At 41.3% G+C, this 20,109-nt stretch overlaps 1 protein-coding gene across 5 annotated transcripts in view; it reads left to right on the top strand.

Moving 5' to 3' along the window:
* Window positions 1–13,885, top strand: part of LOC121290015 (metal transporter CNNM1) — an 86,200-nt gene extending 72,315 nt beyond the window's left edge. For 2 of the 5 annotated variants that reach the window (XM_041210145.1, XM_041210143.1), the window contains 3 exons: window positions 6,913–7,011; window positions 8,276–8,392; window positions 13,478–13,885. In XM_041210145.1, the coding sequence (XP_041066079.1) occupies window positions 6,913–7,011; window positions 8,276–8,392; window positions 13,478–13,557 (296 nt within the window). In that variant the 3' untranslated portion in view covers window positions 13,558–13,885. Of the gene's footprint in view, window positions 1–6,912; window positions 7,012–8,275; window positions 8,393–13,477 lie in introns of those variants that run through there. The other 3 variants (XR_005945695.1, XM_041210144.1, XR_005945694.1) reach the window with 3 other exon arrangements.
* The last annotated feature ends 6,224 nt before the right edge of the window (window positions 13,886–20,109 follow it).

The raw sequence follows: 20,109 nt of genomic DNA, 5'->3' as shown, positions 1-20,109 counted from the left end.
CCACCATTTGTTTGCTTTCTTTTGTGTGTTTAGTTTCAAGCTTATAGATAAACTTTAATTGCATGACTCGTGCTTTGTGAGTATTATCACTAAACCCGCCTGCTTTATTTGCAGCTTGTTTAAAATTGTTACGTGTTTTGCTGTTGCCAACATTTAATATTTTTTTGTATATTCCTTCTCTGATACTTTTCAAACCAGTTAATCATAAATCTTTTCTACCCTCCAACATTTAATTGCATGTATTTGTTTGTCTTCATACACATATAACCTCTTTATGCCACGAATTAGGCAGAGCAACAATATGTGTAGAAGTTCAATATTTTACCTCTATTTCCCTCCCATTCCTATTCTAAATTCATTTTTTAAATTTATTTCGATCTATCATTTTATCTCCACCTTTTAGCCCAATTCGATCCCTTCCCCCCCACCCCACGCCCACTAGGGCCATCTGTCACTTGCTCGTCCTGCTTTCTACCCTTAATGTCACCATTAGCACACTCCTTAGATAACATCACCACCGTCAACATCCCTTTGTCCTTTTGCCTATGACATCTTTGGCAATCTCTTCTTTGCCTCCACCTGTCACTGGCCCTCTATCCAGCTCTACCTGTCCCACCCCCCTCAACCAGCTTATATTTCACCTCATTTCTATATTTCTTTAGTTCTGATGAAGAGTCATACGGACTCAAAACGTTAACTGTATTGCTCTCCACAGATGCTGTCAGACCTGCTGAGTTTTTCCAGCTATTTTTGTTTTTGTTTCAGATTTCCAGCATCCGCAGAATTTTGCTTTTACCTATTTTTCCCATGTCCTTTCTTGAAGGTAGTGGGTGGGTACATAGCTGTACGGATGCTGGCAGCCCTTCAGTGTTCACCCAAACTGGGCATTCTTCATATTTCAGTTAGATAGTAACAGTTGCTGCCCTGTTAAGCAGCGGTACAGACATGGGCATTATTGATGAGCCCAATACACAATGTGCAAATGTGTGTACTTTCTAGCACCAGTTACTGGCAGTCAAGCAGGAGTGGGAAACCTGGCTGATTTCCCATCCATCCACACCCCCCACCATCAGCACCGCCACCACTAACCACCAACCTTATTGTTGAAGTTTACCGAGGCTGTCTGTAATATCCCTACTAGGACCCTTGACACTGGTACTCATGAGTTGATCCAGTACAAGCTAGTCATCGACATTGGGGCCTCTCCAGTCTGTGCAACTCAATAATACATCACATTGTGTAGTCACTCACTGAGTCATTAGGAAATAATACTGCTATTTTCATTGAAAAGTTGTCTTTATATTTGCTTTTATTGGAACACTGCACTCTATAGAACCAGTTACTATATTCTTGACCTTAAAGTTTATATTTGATGTAAATCTTATGCCTACACTATTCCATGTGCCCCATTTTTTAAAGCCGGTACATTATCTAGGAAATTGTAACTATTCACTTTTTCAACATGATCCAACTTGCAGGGCTCATGGGACGGTATCGGTAGGAGTGACTACCGCACAGTCCTTGTGGAGACAAAGTCCCATCTTCACATTGAGGATATCCTCCATCATGATGTGTGGCCCTACCACCATGCTAAATAGGATAGATTTCGAACAGATCTAGCAACTCCAGTTTGGGCATCCATGACGTACTGTGGGCCAGCAGCAGCAGAATTGTACTCAACCACAATCTGGAACTTCATAGTTTTGCATATCCCCCATTCTACCATTATAACCAAGCCAGGCCATCAACCCTGGTTCAGTTAAGAGTGCAGGAGGGCATGCCAGGAGCAGCACCAGGCATACCTAACATTGAGCTGAGGTACAACACATGCTGTTTGGTACGCAAGTAGTCCTAAGCAGCAAGTGATAGTCGGAGCTAAGCGATTCCACAACCAACGGATCAAATCTAAGCTCTGCAGTCCTGTTACATCCAGCCGTGAGTGCTGGTGGACAATTGAACAGCTCATTGGAGGAGGAGGTTCCACAAATATCCCCATCCTCAATGATGGGGGAGCCCAGCATGTCACTGCAAAAAATAAGGCTAAAGCACTTGCTACAATCTCCAGCCAGAAATGCCGAGTGGACGAAACATCTCGGCCTCCTCCAGAGGTCAACAGCATCACAGATGCAAGTCTTCACCGAATTCAATTCACTCCACGAGATATCGAGAAATGGCTGAAGGCACTGGATACTGCAAAGACAATATTACGGCAATTGTACTGAAGACTTGTTCTCTAGAACTTGCCATGCCCCTAGTCAAGCAGTTCCAGAATAGCTACAACACTGGCATCTACCCAACAATATGGAAAATTGCCCAGTTATGTCCAGTACACACAAAGCAGGACAAATCCAACTCAGCCAATTACCGCCCCACCAGTCTACTCTTGATCATCAGTAAGGTGATGAAAGGAGTCATCAACAGTGCTATCAAGCGGCTTAGCAATGACCTGTTCACGAACTCTCAGTTTGGGTTCTGCCAAGGCAGCTCAGCTTCTGGCCTCATTACAGCCTTGGTTCAAACATGGACAAAAGAGCTGCACTTTAGAGGTGAGAGTGACTGCCCTTGACCTCAAGGTTGCATTTGACCAAATGTGGCATCAAGGAGCCCTAGCAAAACCGGACTCAATGGGAATCAGGGGAAAACTCTGCATTAGTTGGAGTCATACCTAGCACAAAGGAAGATGGTTGTGGTTGTTAGAGCACAATCATCTCAGCTTCAGGACATCACTGCAGGAGTTCCTCAGGGTAATGTCCTAGGCCCAATCATCATCAGCTGCTTCATCAATGACCTTGCCTGCATTGTAAGGTCAGAAGTGGGGACATTCACTGCTAATTGCACAATATTCACCATTCACAACTCCTCAGATACTGAAGCAGTCCACGTCCAAATGCAGCAAGACCTGGACAACATCCAGGCTTGAGCTGACAAGTGGAAAGTAACATTCATGCCAAGCAATGACCATCTCCACCAAGAGAGAATCCAACCATCGCTCCTTGACATTCAATGGCATTACCAATGCTGAATCTCCCATTATCAACATCCTGGGGGTTACCATTAACCAGAAACTGAACTGGACTCGCCATATAAATCCAGTAGCTACAAGAGCAGGTCAGGGCCTAGGACTCCTGCAGTGAGTAACTCACCTCCTGACTCCCCAAAGCCTGTCCACCATCTACAAGACACAAGTCAGGAGTATGGTGGAATACCCTCCATTTGCCTGGATGAGTGCAGCTCCAACAACACTCAAGAAGCTTGACACCATCCAGGACAAAGCAGCCGGCTTGATTGGCACCCCATTCCCAAACATTCACTCCCTCCACCACTGACGCACAGTGGCAGCAGGGTGTGCAACCCACAAGACGCACTGCAGGAATTCACCAAGGTTCCTTGGACAGCACCTTCCAAACCTACACCCACTACCATCTAGAAGGACAAGGGCAGCAGACACATGGGAACACCACGACCTGGGAGTTCCCCTCCAAGTCACTCACCATCCTGACTTGGAACTATATCGCCATTCTTTCACTGTCGCTGGGTCAAATTCCTGGAACTCCCTCCCTAACAGCACTGTGGGTGTACCTACACCACATGGACTGCAGCGGTTCAAGGCAGCTCAATGCTGCCTTCTCAAGGGCAATTAGGGATGGGGAATAATTCCTGGCCTAGTCAGCATTGGCCGCATCCCTTGAATGAATAAAACAAATAGTGATGATTTTTAACAATGATATAGCAGGTAATAACATCAGTGCTTTAAATCACTAGTATGTTCAGTGAAAAAACGTTTGATATTTTAGAAGGGTAAACGAAATAGACCACATGCCCATTTCATCCAAGCAAGTGTTTTCAAAGCATTAGAACCGAACCGTCTCCTACTGTTCCTCATTCTCCAGATTCCTGCATGCTTTTGTTTTTGTTGCATCTGTTTTGTTTACATTATTTTCTGTTTGTGGTTGACACAGGACATCTGAAACAACCATTGAAGTATACTAGGACAATTCCCCTCATGCTGTTTGTTTCTGACATAGTGTGCATCCCAAGCCAGATAACTGCAATATGTTGAATTCTAATGAATGCATTTTAAATCAAATAACATCTAAAAGTGAACACAGTTGAATGATGCACATTGTAGCAGTTAATGAACTTTTGTGAAAACCAACTGAGATGTGGTTACATTTAAAGCAATATCATTTTCCCTTCCCTTCACCACCTTTGCACCTTCTTACTCCCTGCCTAAAGAAGCACCTGGATTGAGCTCCAGGCCAGTAAAAAGAATTGATTTTCTTTTTTGAATTTGTTAATGTTTTGGAATGACTTAAGTTATGGTGAGATGTCGGATTGTGTTATGAAAAGTTGCCGTGGGCTCCCAAGACCTACAGTTTGGATTTTTTTTAAACACTTGCACTTTCAGCTGGACATGTTAACCACAGTGTCACCAGGATGAAAATTCACACGCTTCTACAACCGTTCCTTCTCTTTTTGACAAAGTTGCTGTCCCTTAAGAAGTTAAACTGAGTAGAGTTGAGTTAGCCTCCAACCCTTTCCTCGTCCACCATGTTTTACGTTACCTTGCCACAATTTCAGATTCCTCATTGTGCAACTTCACAACAATCAAACTGCACCCATGTACCTTCTTGCAAATAAGAAAGCAGACTGGTAAGGCAAGAAAACACTTGGGGCAGAATATCCAGGTTGGCATGCGGACACACGCCCGACCTGCTCGGGCGTAAAATGGCACGCGACAATGTCGGGCGGGCGCCCTGACGCCATCCCCCACCCACGCGATATTTTGTTCAGCGGGCACGTGCAAAAGTCGGAAATGCACCCACCGACAATTATAAGAGGGCAATTCAGCCCATTAAAGTTGTAATTGCCCCTGATTTTTCGTGATCTGTCCAACCATGCAGTTGGCAGACAGGCAAATCGGCCAGGCGGCCTTTACATTTTTCACGAAACCTCATCCCAGGGTGGGATGAGGTTCCTATCATTAGATAAAAAATATAAGAATCTATATACGGAATTTTTATAATGTATATTTTCAGGTGACTGTGACGCTCGGACATTTTTGTTCTGATTTTAAAATCTTTATTTAACACCTTCAAAGTCTTCAGCTCCCTGGGGGCAGCTCTCTGCCTGCAGGGAGCTTTCATTCAGCACTCCCCCCACACCCACGCTCACATCGGCACCCACCCTCCTCCTGCCCCCACCCTGGCAGTGCACGCTTCACGCTGACTGGCCAATGTGAAATCGCGGTCGGGGGCCCATTCCCAGGCCCTCCGATTGTGCCCGTACACCAATCTTAAAAATCCTGCCCTTGAATTCACCACTTGTTGACCACATCTTAACGTCTGTGCTCAATCCCACAAGGGTAGTTGGATTTGCCTGCCTCTGATGGATTGACTGGCGGAAGAGTGGGAAATCTGCAACAGGTCATGTTGTACAGCACTCAACATTTGAATGTTCAGAACAGATCCTAGTTAGCAAAGGAGGTGGGCAGAGATCTTGGGAGCGCACAGCTCAACTTGCAATAAAGGCCTTCACTTGAAATTACTTGTGATCATGGGGTGAATCACGGGTTCTCATCCATAGCTTATTCTCTGCCTGTTTGGATGTGGGATTGATAGTTTTCAGTTAATGCTTCCAGATAGTAAACTGTGGTTCTCAGCTTCTTATAGTTGAACGGGAATGTGTGTTTTTTTCTGGAAGTATAATTAAGACATTCAACTAATGTGCAAGGATTGGAGAAAGTGATTTAGTGGATCTATAGGCAACATTCTACTGCTCCGAAGAGGTTACATGGTGCCTGCAATTAATTTTTTTTTAGTAATCAGTGGGTGATGAGATTGTTGAATCATTCAATTCCATGATAAGTAAAATAGGACTTGGGATTCCGCACCCCCCCCCCCCGGCCATAAACAGGTTCCACTCTACATAGGTTGAATAGTATTACTGTAGTGTAGAGTGACATTCATAACACCATCCCGAGCCATTTTATAGCCATCATTTGTAGATTTCCTTCCTCATGCGCCTTCATTCATTGTTTGTCCATCAGTGAGCTGCTGTCAGAATTAGGGATTCTACATAACCCCACCTTTTCTTGCTGTACAGCAAAGGAAGGGAGAGACTGCTCTAAGGACCCATCTACTGAACATTAATACTGTGATCCTTCTTCTCACTCTGTGTTGCAATGTTGCATCTTTGAGAGTAGATCACAAAGATTGCGCTCACTTAATAATATGAACCTTCACAAATAGTTAAAGGGAGGGAATTTGTCTGCATAGGATATGGACCCGGCTAGGCCTTTACATTTTTCTTTTCATTGTTCTCCTGTTTCTCCCCTCCCCTGAAAGCAACATGGAGAAATCTGCCAGCCAATGGCAGTGATAATGGAAGATACAAACTCCAGTGGCAGAACTTGAATACTTTTGCCAATAAAGTGGTGGTAGACAGTGGCTTTACGAACAAGACCACACTTAAGATGACTGCAAAAGTTTCATGTTCTCTAGTTCGTAATTTGACGACTTGGCTTTGTGCCGTTGTTCCATCGCTTCTCTTGGTTCCAAAAGTTTACAATAGGCAAGCAGCAGTTTGTTGTTCACAGGGCCTTTGATGGAGAAAATATATTAACGCAATATTAATCCAACAGAGTACAACCCAACAACTTTTGGCTGGTGTTTGAGCAATTAACTTTTTGCGTTCACAGTGTTCTTGTATGGTAAGCTGTCTTTGTTGTGTTTTTCTTAATTGCATTTAACTCGCGTGGTCTTGTAATGGAATCCAATTTTGTGTTGCCTGAATGTGTTGTGCTTTCTACGGTAGAGATAGTACATTTTCTTCGTACTCATTGCTGCTTGTTTAAAACAAACATTGAAAGGTAGCATTTCTCAGTTGCTCAGCTTTATGTCCCACTTATAGGCAGCAAGTCAGATGGAATGAGAAGCCCAAGTGATCTATTTTTCTTGGGAGTAGATGCATTAAATAAGTCAGACGTGACTGGATTCAAGATTAAGCAACGTAAGTGTTTCTTTAACAATAAGTATCTGGCAAGTAATACAAACAAAATATAAACCTTCAAACCAATTTGAGAGACAAAGTGCTAAGCTCAGCTGTATGCTCCTTATGAGCGAACACAACAGGATTACGTTCGGGGGCAATGATTAGCTTGAATACACCTATGGGATCTCTTAAATCTCAACTAATAATCAGTCTGTTCACCATTGTGCTCCCTAATAAATCAGGGATTATGATATGATATATCCCTGTCTGGGGTAGGTTTTATTACATTTTGGTGAGTGTCCCATTCCAAACAGCTGCAGAATACTGGAAATGCAGATATTAAGAGGGGTCGGGGAGAGCCAAGTAGTGGGAGCATCTAGAATGTCGGTTCTTCAGAAGACTGGCAGCACAGATAATTACATGCAAATAATCATGAATCATATGGATGCCCAATCCCACAGAGAACAAATCTAGGAACCGTAATCCCAGAGGAAGTGCCCACAAAGATGCCTCACCATCAGCTAGAGGAGAAACTAAATTGCTAAGTGGGGTCTTCCCTGACGGCTCAGTGGTTAAATATTTGTGATATGTGACTGAAAGAAGTACTAGGGCTTTAATCCCTGGCGTGTGCTGCATTAATTGAAACCATCTGGGAGAACAGTGGGAGCACAATAATTAGTGTCAGCAATCCTGGGCTGCAGGAGTGAAATTATTCGGGGGTGCCCACTCCTCATCACTTTCAGTGGCCCTTGAGAGAAAGTGTGTGTTTTCGTCGTGCAAGGGCAGAACTGGGTTCAACTGTGACACTCCCTCCCAGTCCACAGTCAGTAATCTGCCAATGCTCAATGCAATGCATAAAGAAAAGGTTACTTAAGTAGGGAATCAGTGGTCTGCCAGCATCCTAGGAAGTGGTGGCTCACATGGGAACCAAATGGAGAAAATTGGGTGGGGATGAGGGTTTTTTTTTAAAAAAAGATTGCCGGGTGTCATACTGTACCACTCTCTTGTATCCCTTCACTGTAAGCTGAGGAGCCCCATTGACAGCAGAATTTCGTGAGCAGTTCTTCTGTCTGTTTTCTGTACTAGGGCGCAGTGTGTGCTAGAAACAAATAAAAGAATGGTGGAGCGAAAGGAAGATACTTGAGAGAGGCTCTGTGGAAATTACTAGCAAGAAACCGAAAGCATTTCAAAGCCCTTTCTTTAATGAGTTAAAGATTTCAAATAAATGCATCAGAGATCTTTACCCTTTTAAGCTGTCAGTTAATTTTCTGTTTATTTTCAGATGATGAAAACACCAGCATAAACATTGATCCTGAGGTCAACAATCCCGAGTGGAAAAACAGCACCTCACTTAGCGGCTCAGAAGAGACACTTGGCAAAAAGCTCCTGAGGAAACTAAGTTAGTGCAACTGTTAATGTTATTTAAAAGAAACCCTGTCTCTGTGAAATGCAATACAGGTATTATGGCTATAGTACATGGAGAGTCTATGCTGGATTTTGGACAGAGAAAATGAGCATTTTTAGGAACAGGAGCCGTCCATTAGATTCAAAACTCCGTGTTCTATCCTAAGGTATTCTAAGAATATCTTTTATATCCTCTTTTCTAAAGCACCATCAATTGTTTTTTCTTAGCCAATTATACTGACCATTTTAACAATCTATCCTGGCAACTTATTACATTACGTGTACAGCAACGCAGAGACTGGCTATTTGGCTCGTCTGGATTATCGACAATTCTTTTATGCTCTCAGATTAAGAAGTATTGCGTGAATTTGCTCTTGCTGCTAATCGGGACTGTTTCACTTTCCCCAGCTACGCTAACCAACCATACTTCCAAGGGTCAAGTTTGACCTGCCCTTCGTGCCTTTGCTCATCAAGGCTGTGACTCAAGTTGCACCATGCTCCCTGAACCAATCTCAGACTTAACACCCAAACCCAAATCATTCCTCAGCTACCCACAGTCTTGGCCCTAATCACCTCCATGTCTCGATTAGATCTGAGTGGCCAGGCCTGTGAGATTTATCTTTGCCTCAGTTAGGATGGTTTTGTTATGAGCCTTGACAAGTATGTCAAGTAGAGAACAACATTTGAATTTGGTCTCTGTAACCCATTTGGTCTAAAGCCAGACCCAAAGAACACACAATTTGAATTTTATATCCTCAATCCTAGATTAAATCTTACCATTCGTTTGAGATGATTATTACAGCTTTGAGATTTCTTCAATCTTCATGAAAATATTGAAACTCTCAATAGGATTTTTCCCTGTCATCCATAAGTTAAGAAAAATAACTCATTTTGCAGCCTTGTGTTTTAATAAATTCATCTGCAAAATATACCATTTCATTTGGTGTTGTCAATGGGTAATTTGATGCCAAATTTTCCTCATCTTGTCACTGAAATCGATCACAACCCTATTGATGCGAGCTATTGACTGCTTTTTGTATCCCATGGGACAAGTTAAGATACAGTCACTTTCTGTTAAGCTGATAACTGTTTGTGTTCATTTCCAATCAGCTTGACACCACCACTCAGGGCCTCCCCCCACCAACCTGCTGTGATTACTGAATGTGTGTGCTATTCTTGCTTTCCAACTATAAGGTGACAGTGGTTCAGTAAATCCTTTTGCACCAATTTGATTTGAGCCATGGTGGTGTTCTCAGACCACTTTCAGATTATGGAAGCTTTTTTTTAAATTTATGTGTAAACTGCTTCCCCTGCTGCCCCTATTTATTTTCTCCTCCAGCTCCTCCTGTTTCCCCTCCTAAGTTCTTCTTTGTGTCTATTTGCTGGATGGTGCACAACAAGGTGGAGTGGTTGATCTTCCTTGAACTCCATATTTTCCGCTGACTGGATGAGTGAGATTAGTATCGTAAATGCCAGATTTGTACTGGTACATAGTCCTGTACTGCCCTGTTGGTGGAGGATTTTACTGAAGCTAAGGCAGAATAACTACCAATTACAAGTTTGCTGTAGGTCAACCTTAAGCCCAGAACAAATGCAAATAAAATGTATCAGTACTGATATAATGGTAACTAGAGCTGATACTTGTGACCGTTGCCTCCAGTAGTATTGCACCATGTGTGGCCAATCATATTCTTATTAGGTAGGCTGACAAAGGGGTTAATCTAACTTGATAGATTACTGATGTTGGGAGCCAGAGGACCACCCATGACTTGCATTTGCCCTAGGGCTGGAAATTTCCTTCATAAACTGGTGCAAAGTGAAAGGGAGATCCAGGGAGAGCTTTTTTCTGTTTGAAGTGCTCCCATAATTTAAAAAAATTAGTTCCCAACATGACTTTGTCATTTCAAAGCTGCTTCCCTTCGGTCCACTCCTGTGGCATTGTTGCATTCTGCGCAGCACTATTGATTTTTAGATAGGGCCACATTTACAAACCGCTCTTCAGGCCAATCCAGGGCTTCCTGGTCCTGGGAACGCACATACTGGCAGCAGAGATCGCAGCGATCATAGACTCTGGATCAGCTCCCGGGGGAGTCTGAAGTTCTGAACCTATTAAAATGAATGAGCGAAGCTGCTTTGGGGCTTGGTAGCTGTTCCCAGTTAGTGCTGGCAGCGGGCTAGCCGAAGGGGAGAGAGATTTAAAATTAGAGGTTCCCAATCGAGGCAGGAAATTTGATGCATTTTAAAAAGAATTGTAAATATTTTTATAATTACTCTCCCCCAGACTTTCATTGGCTTGTGAGCTCATGATTTGCACAGGCTGCAAACAAGGTAACTGTCCAACTGTGTTGTATGAATGCATTTATCCCCCATCTGCTTCTTTTCTGGTCTTTTTCGTCTTCCCTGCCAAACTGATGAACTCATGGATACAGTAAATATGCTTTTAATTTGCTTTTAAAATGTATTTCTCTCTGATTAATGTTCAAGGTATATTTCTTGATGAGTGAAATAAAATATAGATTGTTTTTCCAGCACTCAGCTATTCGTGGTCATCCTAGACTCTGTAGCAAACACAGTGGTAGCCTACAAGGCATTTAATAACCAATTTGTACAGGCCTGAACCAGAGAAAAGCACCATAAAAACGTATAAGATAGATAAGCAAAATAAAAGACACAAATATCTGACACCTTTCACCTTCATGGGATATTGCAAAATACCCAAGAGCCAATTAACTACTTTTTGAAATGTTCTTAGTGTTGTTTTATGGGATTTATGCAATTTACACCCAGCAAGGCACCACAAATAGCAGTGAGAATAAGGATCAGTTGATCTGTTTCTAATGGTGTTGGCTGAGTGATGACTGGCCAGGTCACTTCCAGCTCCTCTCCTTCAAAACAAAGCGTTATAAACTCTTTTAGATCCACTTGACCAGGCAGGCAGTTTAGCAATTCGTCAAAAGGCCATCGTCTCTAACAATGCAGCTCTTCCTCAGTACTGCACTGAGGGGATTTTGCTAAAAGAGAAAGGTTACACCTTCTGGCTGAAATCACAAGCAGACTGATCTGGAACAGGCTGCAGATTGTCCACACGTATCCTTAATATTCAGGACAGTAGTAGCAAAAGGTGATAATTGTCTGGCCACAAAGTTAACACTGCCACTTTTTGAAGTGACATGAATTGTGCTCATTTATAACTAGAATAATCTTTGGGACGTTTGATTTTTTTTTAAAAGTACAGTACAGATAGATATTTTTTGTTTCATAAAAGAGTAAAAATACTAAGCAAAGTTCCCGATGGCTCAGTGAGTAAAGATACTGTGACGTTTGGTATTGAACCATAGAAGCCAAGAAGCCTTTAACTTTGATCACTCAATCCTGTAGTTCATTTATGTCAAACCCGCTCATGCTACCCAATGTGTTTCTCTTCTTTAAATAAATTATTTAAATTAATTTGTGATAAAATTTACATTTATAACGTATCTCAACACATCTGAAAGTGCTTCACTCACATTTTGGGATATGGGTAATTGGAGAAAAGATATGGTGAGTGCGGCAATGCTTGGAAGGAACATGTGCCGTTCCCATAGCTCTCCTCCACTGGGGCTTATCTCGCCTCATGTCTGTGTCTGTTATAGACTAATTGATGGAGATTGATTGCTACGATTAGTTAACAACTCCATTGTCACATCTTGCAACTTACAAGACAGAAAATGACAAACTAGGTGGACTTTTGCTCTTTATTTGTCTAGCAATTTCTACACATCCAAATACTTCTGGAATACAGTGGCCATTGTTATGTGGCCAGACAGGGCAGCTGTTCTGAGCCTGCAGTGCTCCACATGCAGTCATTGTTGGGCAGCCAGTTGATATTTTATGGTGATATTAACTGATGGAGTAATGCTTGCCCATGGTTTAGAGAGAACTCCCTGCTTTTCTTTGAGGCATGTAATGGGATTATTTGGTGTCCATGTGAATCACAGTAAAGCTCAGACAGGATCTGGATTTAACGTCTCATCCACCTCCAACAGCCTCAATGTTACAGTAGTGTTTCTTAGAATCGTAGAATGGCTACAGCACAGGCCTGTCATGTCCGTGCAAGTGCTCTGCAGAACTTGCCTAGTCCTACTCCCCTGCCTTTTCCCTGTGGCCCTACAATTTTTTTCTTTTCAGATAATGATCTAATTCTTTTTTGAAGGCCTTGATTGAATCTGCCTCTACCACACTCTAGGCAGTGCAATCCAGATCCTAACCACTCTTTGCATAATTTTTTTCCCCTCTTTTCCCATTGCCTCTTTTGCCAATCACCTTAAACCTGTGCCTTCTGGTTCTCGATCTGTCTGCCATTGGGAACAGCTCCTCCCTATCTACTCATGATTTTGAATGTCTATCAGATCTCCTCTTAGTCTTCTCTTCTCCAAGGAGAACAGTCCAGCTTCTCCAATCTATCCATGTAGCTGAAGTTCCTCATTGCTGGAACCATTCCCATCACGTCCTTAGTTTCAATCTAGGTTAGGAGCTGAAACCCCAACATTTTGACTCATGAAAGGTGAACCAAGTGAGCACACTTGGACTTTGTTTTATTCATTCAGGGGATGCAGACGTCACTGGCTAAGCCAGCATTTATTGCCGAACCCTAATTGCCCTTGAGATGGTGGTAGTGAGTGGCCTTCTTGAACCCTTGCAGGCTGCGTGGTTTACAATTTTTCATAGCAGTTTTGATTCAACTGAGCAGCTTGCTAGGCCACTTCAGGGCAGTTAAGAGTCAAACACATTCACGTGGGTCTGGAATCACACATAGACCAGATCGGATAGGGCAGCAGGTTTCTTTCCTTGAATTCATTAGTGAACAAGATGGGTTTACAGCATAGTTTCATGGTCACCTTTACTGATATTCATTTTCTATTCCAGATTTATTTAATAACTGGATTTAAATTCTCCAGTCACATGGTGGGATTTGAACTCCTGTCTCTGGATTATTAGTCCAGGCCGCTGGACTAGTCCAGTGACATAATTACCATTCTTAGAACTTGCAAATGTATGTATTTTCCGAAATTAATATTTTTGTTTTTGTAACTCTCTGTAGGTGGCAAAAAGAGGAAGCCCTCCAGGGACAGTGAGAAAAGCCCTGAAGAGAATTTAAACGTACCTCAGCTAAAGGCCTGACATCTCCAGCAAAGCAACAAGCTTAAAGCAAAAGAGTCACTTGATGGGCTGCGAGGAGAATCACTCACTGATTGTGAACCATTCCTTACACCAGAGCCCAAATAATAGAAGCTGTGATAGTCAGACATTAGCAGTGTTTGTAAACGTGAAACAAAATTAAAGCAGATAGTGGGGCCCAAGTAACTTGAGACAATTTTCCTCATTTGATACTTTGAATCAAGAATTTGGGTTTTGCATGTTTTTCATTGCTGTTTCATTTTACTTAAGAGGAACAAACTATATAGATTTTGAAATAGCTGATTTTAGCATTTTATATAATGTGTCCAAAGGATCGTACAATGTAAAATATTATTTTTCAATGAAAGTCTCTGTTCCTGTCAGCCTACTGCTGCACCCCCACCCCACCCGCCCACTCTCCCATTATAACTTAGGCGTGTTGTGATACTGTAAACACTTCATTTCTGTGGCACAGATTGAAGTATGCTTCAGGAATGTAACATCTCTCAGGTTTCACATAGCACTGATGCTCCATTGGAGCATTGCTTTTTTCAGTTCACAAGATGATATGAGCCCCTTTGATGTGTCTTTGTCTTGTAACACGCAATCCTGGGAGGGGGGTGGGGAGGGGGGCAGATTTCTTGTCGCTATATATTAGCAAAGTTGTAAAAACAGCAGGCCCATTTCCTAGTGAAATGATAAATGTATTCTAAAGGAATGCTTTTACAATTTCAGTAGAAATTGTATGTGTGGGAAAACTTCCTACTATGTTTACTATGTCACTATCTTAGCAAGAGGAAATCCTGCCCCTCCATGTATCACCTTGTTTAATACATACAAAGCATGCTACAGCCCAAATCACTGCAGATTAAGTGCTGTGATTATGAATTGTATTACCTCTGAAGTTTTTCAGATAAATATTTTATTGTGATTATCTCAAATATATATTGTAGAGAGTAATTAATATTTACGGATTCACTACTGCAATACCTATTGTTTCAAAAGCATTGGTAGTGTATAATGTTACCTGAATCCGTAGCCTTGCAATGGTAACCTATTATCCCGTAGATAATATCCTGTAGGAAATAGCCGAGAAAAAGTAATCACTAGTTTCATATGAAAAACAGTACTGTATATGAATGGCTGTCTATATTCTTAAACAGGACATTTCTATTCCTTTTCTCTATCCTTGCTGTGCTGTTTCACCTCTCTCTCCCTCATGCCCCATCTCAGAAACAGCTTGCTTGCAAACCTGCTCTGAGTGCATTACTCTTAAGCATTGCACATTTTGTGGCACAAATTCTGCTTCATGTCATTACTGCACATTGTCACAGACCCTTTGAGTTTCTAAGCCTTTTACTGAATGTTTGTTTGCTCAAAGTATCACCCAGTTGAGACAGGTACCTCAAAGCAGTTTAATCTTACGACACCAAGTTATACTGCTGGCTCAGCCATCCAAATCTCAGTTAATTTTGGCATTGAGCTGGGGGGGGCACTTCGTCCTGCACTGACGTTGAGATGGTCTAAAACATACTTTGCAGCTGCTGCGGTTATACTGCAGCCAGTGGAAATTAAAGCAGTAAGACCATCCTCTTAGGAATTCAATACACTATCACATTGGTGGCTGTACTCAATTTATACTACAGCTTTTGCGTCAGGACACAAAAACTATTTCACAATCATAGTTGGACCATGAAAACATAATTTAACTCCAAGGGGCTGCATACATTGTAGATTTATTCAGCCTTTTCACATCTTGAATTACAATTTTTGCAGTCCTCTTTTTCTCCTGACAATTTTCTGCCTCCCTTCTTCACCCTTAGGCAATGAGTCCTTGGTGAGGTAACTGGTATGAACCTTGATACCAGGTCCTTTGACAGCCAGAAGGTCATCGCTCTTTGACCTGTTAAAAAGTATACATTTCCTTGCCAGAAGTATATAGCAGGGGTCACTGAATGGCAAGTCAGAGCAGGAAGCCTGGGTCATTTTCCTCTGCCAAACCTCAGGCACTGAGGCCAATTCTAGCACCCGTTGCACCATACGGTTTGAAATCGGCACTGACGAAGGATCAAATATTATAGTTCCTGGTCAGTATGAGTCAGCTGTTTACAAGTGAATTTCGTTAAGCTATTTGGAGAGGTGCAATCCTGATAGTTTGTGGATTGCCCTTCAGTTAAAAACAAATACGCGCATTGCTTGACGCTTGTAAATTGGTGAACAAGTGCGAAAAGAGCAGTTCCTGATTTTGACCTTGATTGCTTAGCTGAAAGATTGAAAGGTATTTCAGAAGATTAAGATATTGCAATCAGCTGTGATGTCCTTCACGGTTGAATAGTGCGATGCTGTGTACCTGCACGGCCCTTGTTGGAGTGAATAATTGGAGGGTTACCAGTATTTGTGAAACCATAGCCCTGAAACAATTAGTGCTTTCAATGGAGGCAGGGAGAAATTTTTGCATTTAAAAAAGGTAAAATTGAAAAGTTTTTATTCATTTTTGTGCCAATGTTGTACTACTTTGCATAAGTTTTTCAGAAGTAGGTCTGTCGATTTTGGTTATTCCTGATGGCTCCACCACGTGGCATCCTGCACCCAAATACCCCACCCAGTTGAATAGCCTTTATCCTCCCTCCAATATTTTTTTAAGAACAACACTGGGCTTGATTTTGCTCAAGTTGGGCATCTTGCAGTGTGCCCATGTGACTTGCTCCTGTATGTTTAGGTTTTAAAAAGTTATGCCTACAAAGTTGCTGGAAATGTAAGTAGTTAGTAGTGTGGCAAGGGCAGCAAGGACCTTGGTGAACAATGGAACAAATAGTGTATCCTAACGGGGGGATAGGGGATGTAAAATTAAACGAAGAGGACTGAAAACGAGGATGAATTGGAGAGAAATAGGGAAAGAAAAAGGATTGGGTTAAGAGTTATCAATTAACCATTAATACATCAAAAGGGTCCTTACGATGTTACTTGCAATTCGTTAGGAGTTTTATGTGCAATTAATGTGCAAACGCAGCCAAACCATATGTATGTTAAACATCAGGTGCTAATATTGAGTTAGCTGATTTGAGCAGCTGGTGGTGGCCACAAAAGAGCTACAACTGATCTCAGTGCCTCTGGACTGGGGAAGGAGTTTGGTGAGGTGGAGAAGGGGGGGTTGAAGTCAGTCAGTTTTCCATCCTGTGACCATTAATGGAAAGAGAGTGTGTGTGCGCGGGGACGTGGACTTTGGGTGATGTCCTCATGATTGAATATCCTCCTCATATTTTTTCAAGCCGCTTTGCCCAAAGACTTGAATAAGGTATCAGGGGACTCACTAGCCCACATAAAGACTTAAAATCGAGAAAGGTGCAAAGACAGTTAAAGGAATACAATGCAGGTCAAATCAGCCTCTTAAAGAATGGCAAGTTGTTGTAATGCTTTATGGAGATTGACATTGACCAGGCCCTCTATAAGGCTTCTCCAGTCAAACTGAGAATCCTGATAAAAGGCTACACCTAAACATGTAACTTATCTTTCTCCTTAAGCTACAGATGAGTTTCTTTGCATTCCAGCATCTTATTTTTTTTTCTAATTTCAGATTTCCAGAAATTGTACGACTACTCTGTACTTTCTACAGGGAACCAATAGCACTAAACAAATTGCTTCACAGCAGCAAAACCTTTAAGAAGGTCTCAATGCAATTCAAAAGACGCTGAAGTCAAGTCACTTCATGGTGAATCACCCAACACAAGAAGAATAGATTACTATTAATTCACACTGGAGTTCACTGAGATGATGATAAGACTGAATTCCAAATAAGAAATGTTTATATTTTTATATTTTGTTTAACCCTTTATTTATTGAATATTTAACTGATCTTGACTGAATTTCCCGATTTCACTATGCTAGCACAGGATCAGTGCCATTCCCTAATAAGGCAATAAAAAGGAAGAGAAAAATCAGAGGGGACAAGTAACTGGGAGCCTTGGAATAAAGAGACCCAGGAACAGAATAGTTTCTTTCTCCACTGGAAAAAAATTTAGAACGACCTATCCTTTAACTTTTAACTTGGAGATAATGAAAATGGGATAGCATTTGGCATAATTTATCTTTACAGTCTCCTGTTAAGATTCTGAATGAATAAAGTTGTTGTAACTGTGCATAATGGGTGCAGGTTAGGGTTGGTTCTTTTCAACTCTATTCTGGCCCGGTAGTAAGGTTGTGACTTGAGATCTGATATTTGCTGAGAATGATTCATTGCAAATTTTACTTGCCAGTGCCTCCAGATCATAAGAAAAGTGAGTAGAGATGGGCAATTACTTCTATTTTTAAAAAATCAGTCTTTTGAAGGAAGAACAAAATTATTTTAATGAAAAACAGGGGAATGCATAACTTTGAAATGTGTATTTTTTTGAGAATACAGCGTGATTATTGTTGTGGAGAGAACCACTTTTTTTGTTTTTTGCCAAGAAAAATATAAGTCCCAGGCCACCAGTATCTGGATTACAAAAACACCCCACTTAAAACTATAGTGCCTGCCTGAGCCAAAATCAGACAACTGGCATGGCAACTTCAGGTTAGAGCAAGCAGTGAAATGGCAACATGTAGTGAGTGAGTAAGTATTATAACCATCATAACTAAGGTCATTGCAGTTTCCCCTTCGTCCTATAAAGCTGTGACGCTTCTTTGAGTTGATCTATAGGATTGGGAATCATTTCCAAACCAATATTCTATATTTTGTGTTGAAAAATTACTCTCCTTCAAACTATAAAGCTGTCTGTTTTCAGAATGCATTAACAAGGAAGATGTTTCAGGAAAAGGACAGGAGAAAGGAAACAACTCGCTTAACAAAAAAAAAAATCAGTGTTCCTTGATTGAATAATTTGCCAGGGAATGCATGAAAAATATTAATGAACAGAGATCACGTGACCAAGGTATCGGAGTGCCTTCTGGAGAGAAAGGGGAAATTGGCAAGAAAAGTCTTTTTTAAGGATTGATTAGCCTTTATGTTTTCTCTTCAACTGTGATTCTTACATAGTGAATGGAAGGTTGTTCATAAAGATTTCCTCTGGTAATTAGAGCCCTTTTTGTAAGACTTGGCTGATAACGCATTGAAGTAAATTTTACAATTGACCGCCATTGATGGGAGCATGTAATGGGAACTTAAGTGAATAAATCAGTGCACCCAGTTCATGGCCTGCACGATTGGACAAAAATCTTGCAGGCTGTGAATTGAGCACTTCTACCTCCACACCCCATGCCTGATGGGTGCTCCTGCCACACCAATTGTATGTTGAAAGGTAAAATTTACCTCCATATATTTATTCTATTGAATCTGCACTCCCAGCTTTTTCATAGATTTAATGCTGTGTTTGGGACCAATGCAATGCTCCCAGTTTGTGACTGGTAAAACTGTTGAGCTACTCGGTGACTGTGCTGCAAAAGGAGTAGAGTATACTATTTGTGGATGCCACTCAATAAGCGCTTACATTTATATAGCACCTTTAATGTAAAGAGTGTCCTTCGGTCTTGTATGGATGGGCGAATAGAACTGATGCTGAGGAAGAGAGACACTAGAGGGGTCACTAAACATTTGGTCAAATCTATTGCTTTTGAGGAGGAGGTGCAAGTGGCTGAGCACAGAGGTTTCTAGCCTAACCAGAATGAGATGAAAAGTTAAAGATGATGACAAACATGTTCACGTGAGGTGCTTTTGCCAATTGCATATAAACACAAAGTATTTGTTCCCTTCACTGAGCTGTGATTAAGGAATAAGAACATGGGAAAAATATAGAAACAGAAAATGCTGGAAAAGCTCAGCAGGTCTGACAGCATCAGTGAAGAGAGAAACGGTTAACATTTCGAGTCTGTATGACCCTTCTTCAGCACGAAGGGTCATACAGACTCAAAACATCAACTCTGTTTCTCCACAGATGTTGTCAGACCTGCTGAGTTTTTCCATCATTTTCTGTTTCTATTTCAGATTTCCAGCATCCACAGTATTTTGCTTTAATCATATGGGAAAAATATAGTTGCTTTGTTTCTCAGTTCAGCCAATAATGGGAAGTAGCTCAAACCCAATCTAGTCAACGAGCCTCTCGTTTCCATTCCTATCCTGGGTACGTTGCAAACGCATGGATTATTTTTTGTATGGAGATTTTATATGATGGCTCATATTGGACATAGAATAGGAGAGCATCCTGTAATTCTGTTTAAAATGTTGTGCTTTCAAATGCATTAATCGAATTAGCACTTTATTGTCATTTGTACTAGAAAAATCATTGCATGTATTGTGCTCTTAGATTCAGTGAATAATTCACAAAGTATGCTACCTCTAAAAAGTTAAAATTCATATTTACTTTATATGTATTTTTTTAAACAAGTAATGTTCCACCCTGTTACCACTGTTGAAATCTAACTGTTGTAAATGTAATTGTTGACTTGGTGACACAATAAAAATTGGAACAAGATGCATCTGGTTGTAATTTTCTGCTGATTACTAGTGAATTCACTAGTAAAGGATGGCTATGGTAACACTGTGTGCAAATTATTTGTTATGTATATGCACAATAAATATTA

Source organism: Carcharodon carcharias, chromosome 17 (assembly GCF_017639515.1).
Source record: "Carcharodon carcharias isolate sCarCar2 chromosome 17, sCarCar2.pri, whole genome shotgun sequence".
In the NCBI taxonomy this organism is placed as follows: Eukaryota; Metazoa; Chordata; class Chondrichthyes; order Lamniformes; family Lamnidae; genus Carcharodon; species Carcharodon carcharias.
The sequence above is the reverse complement of the archived record's forward strand: the minus strand, read 5'-3'. Positions and strand labels throughout refer to the sequence as shown.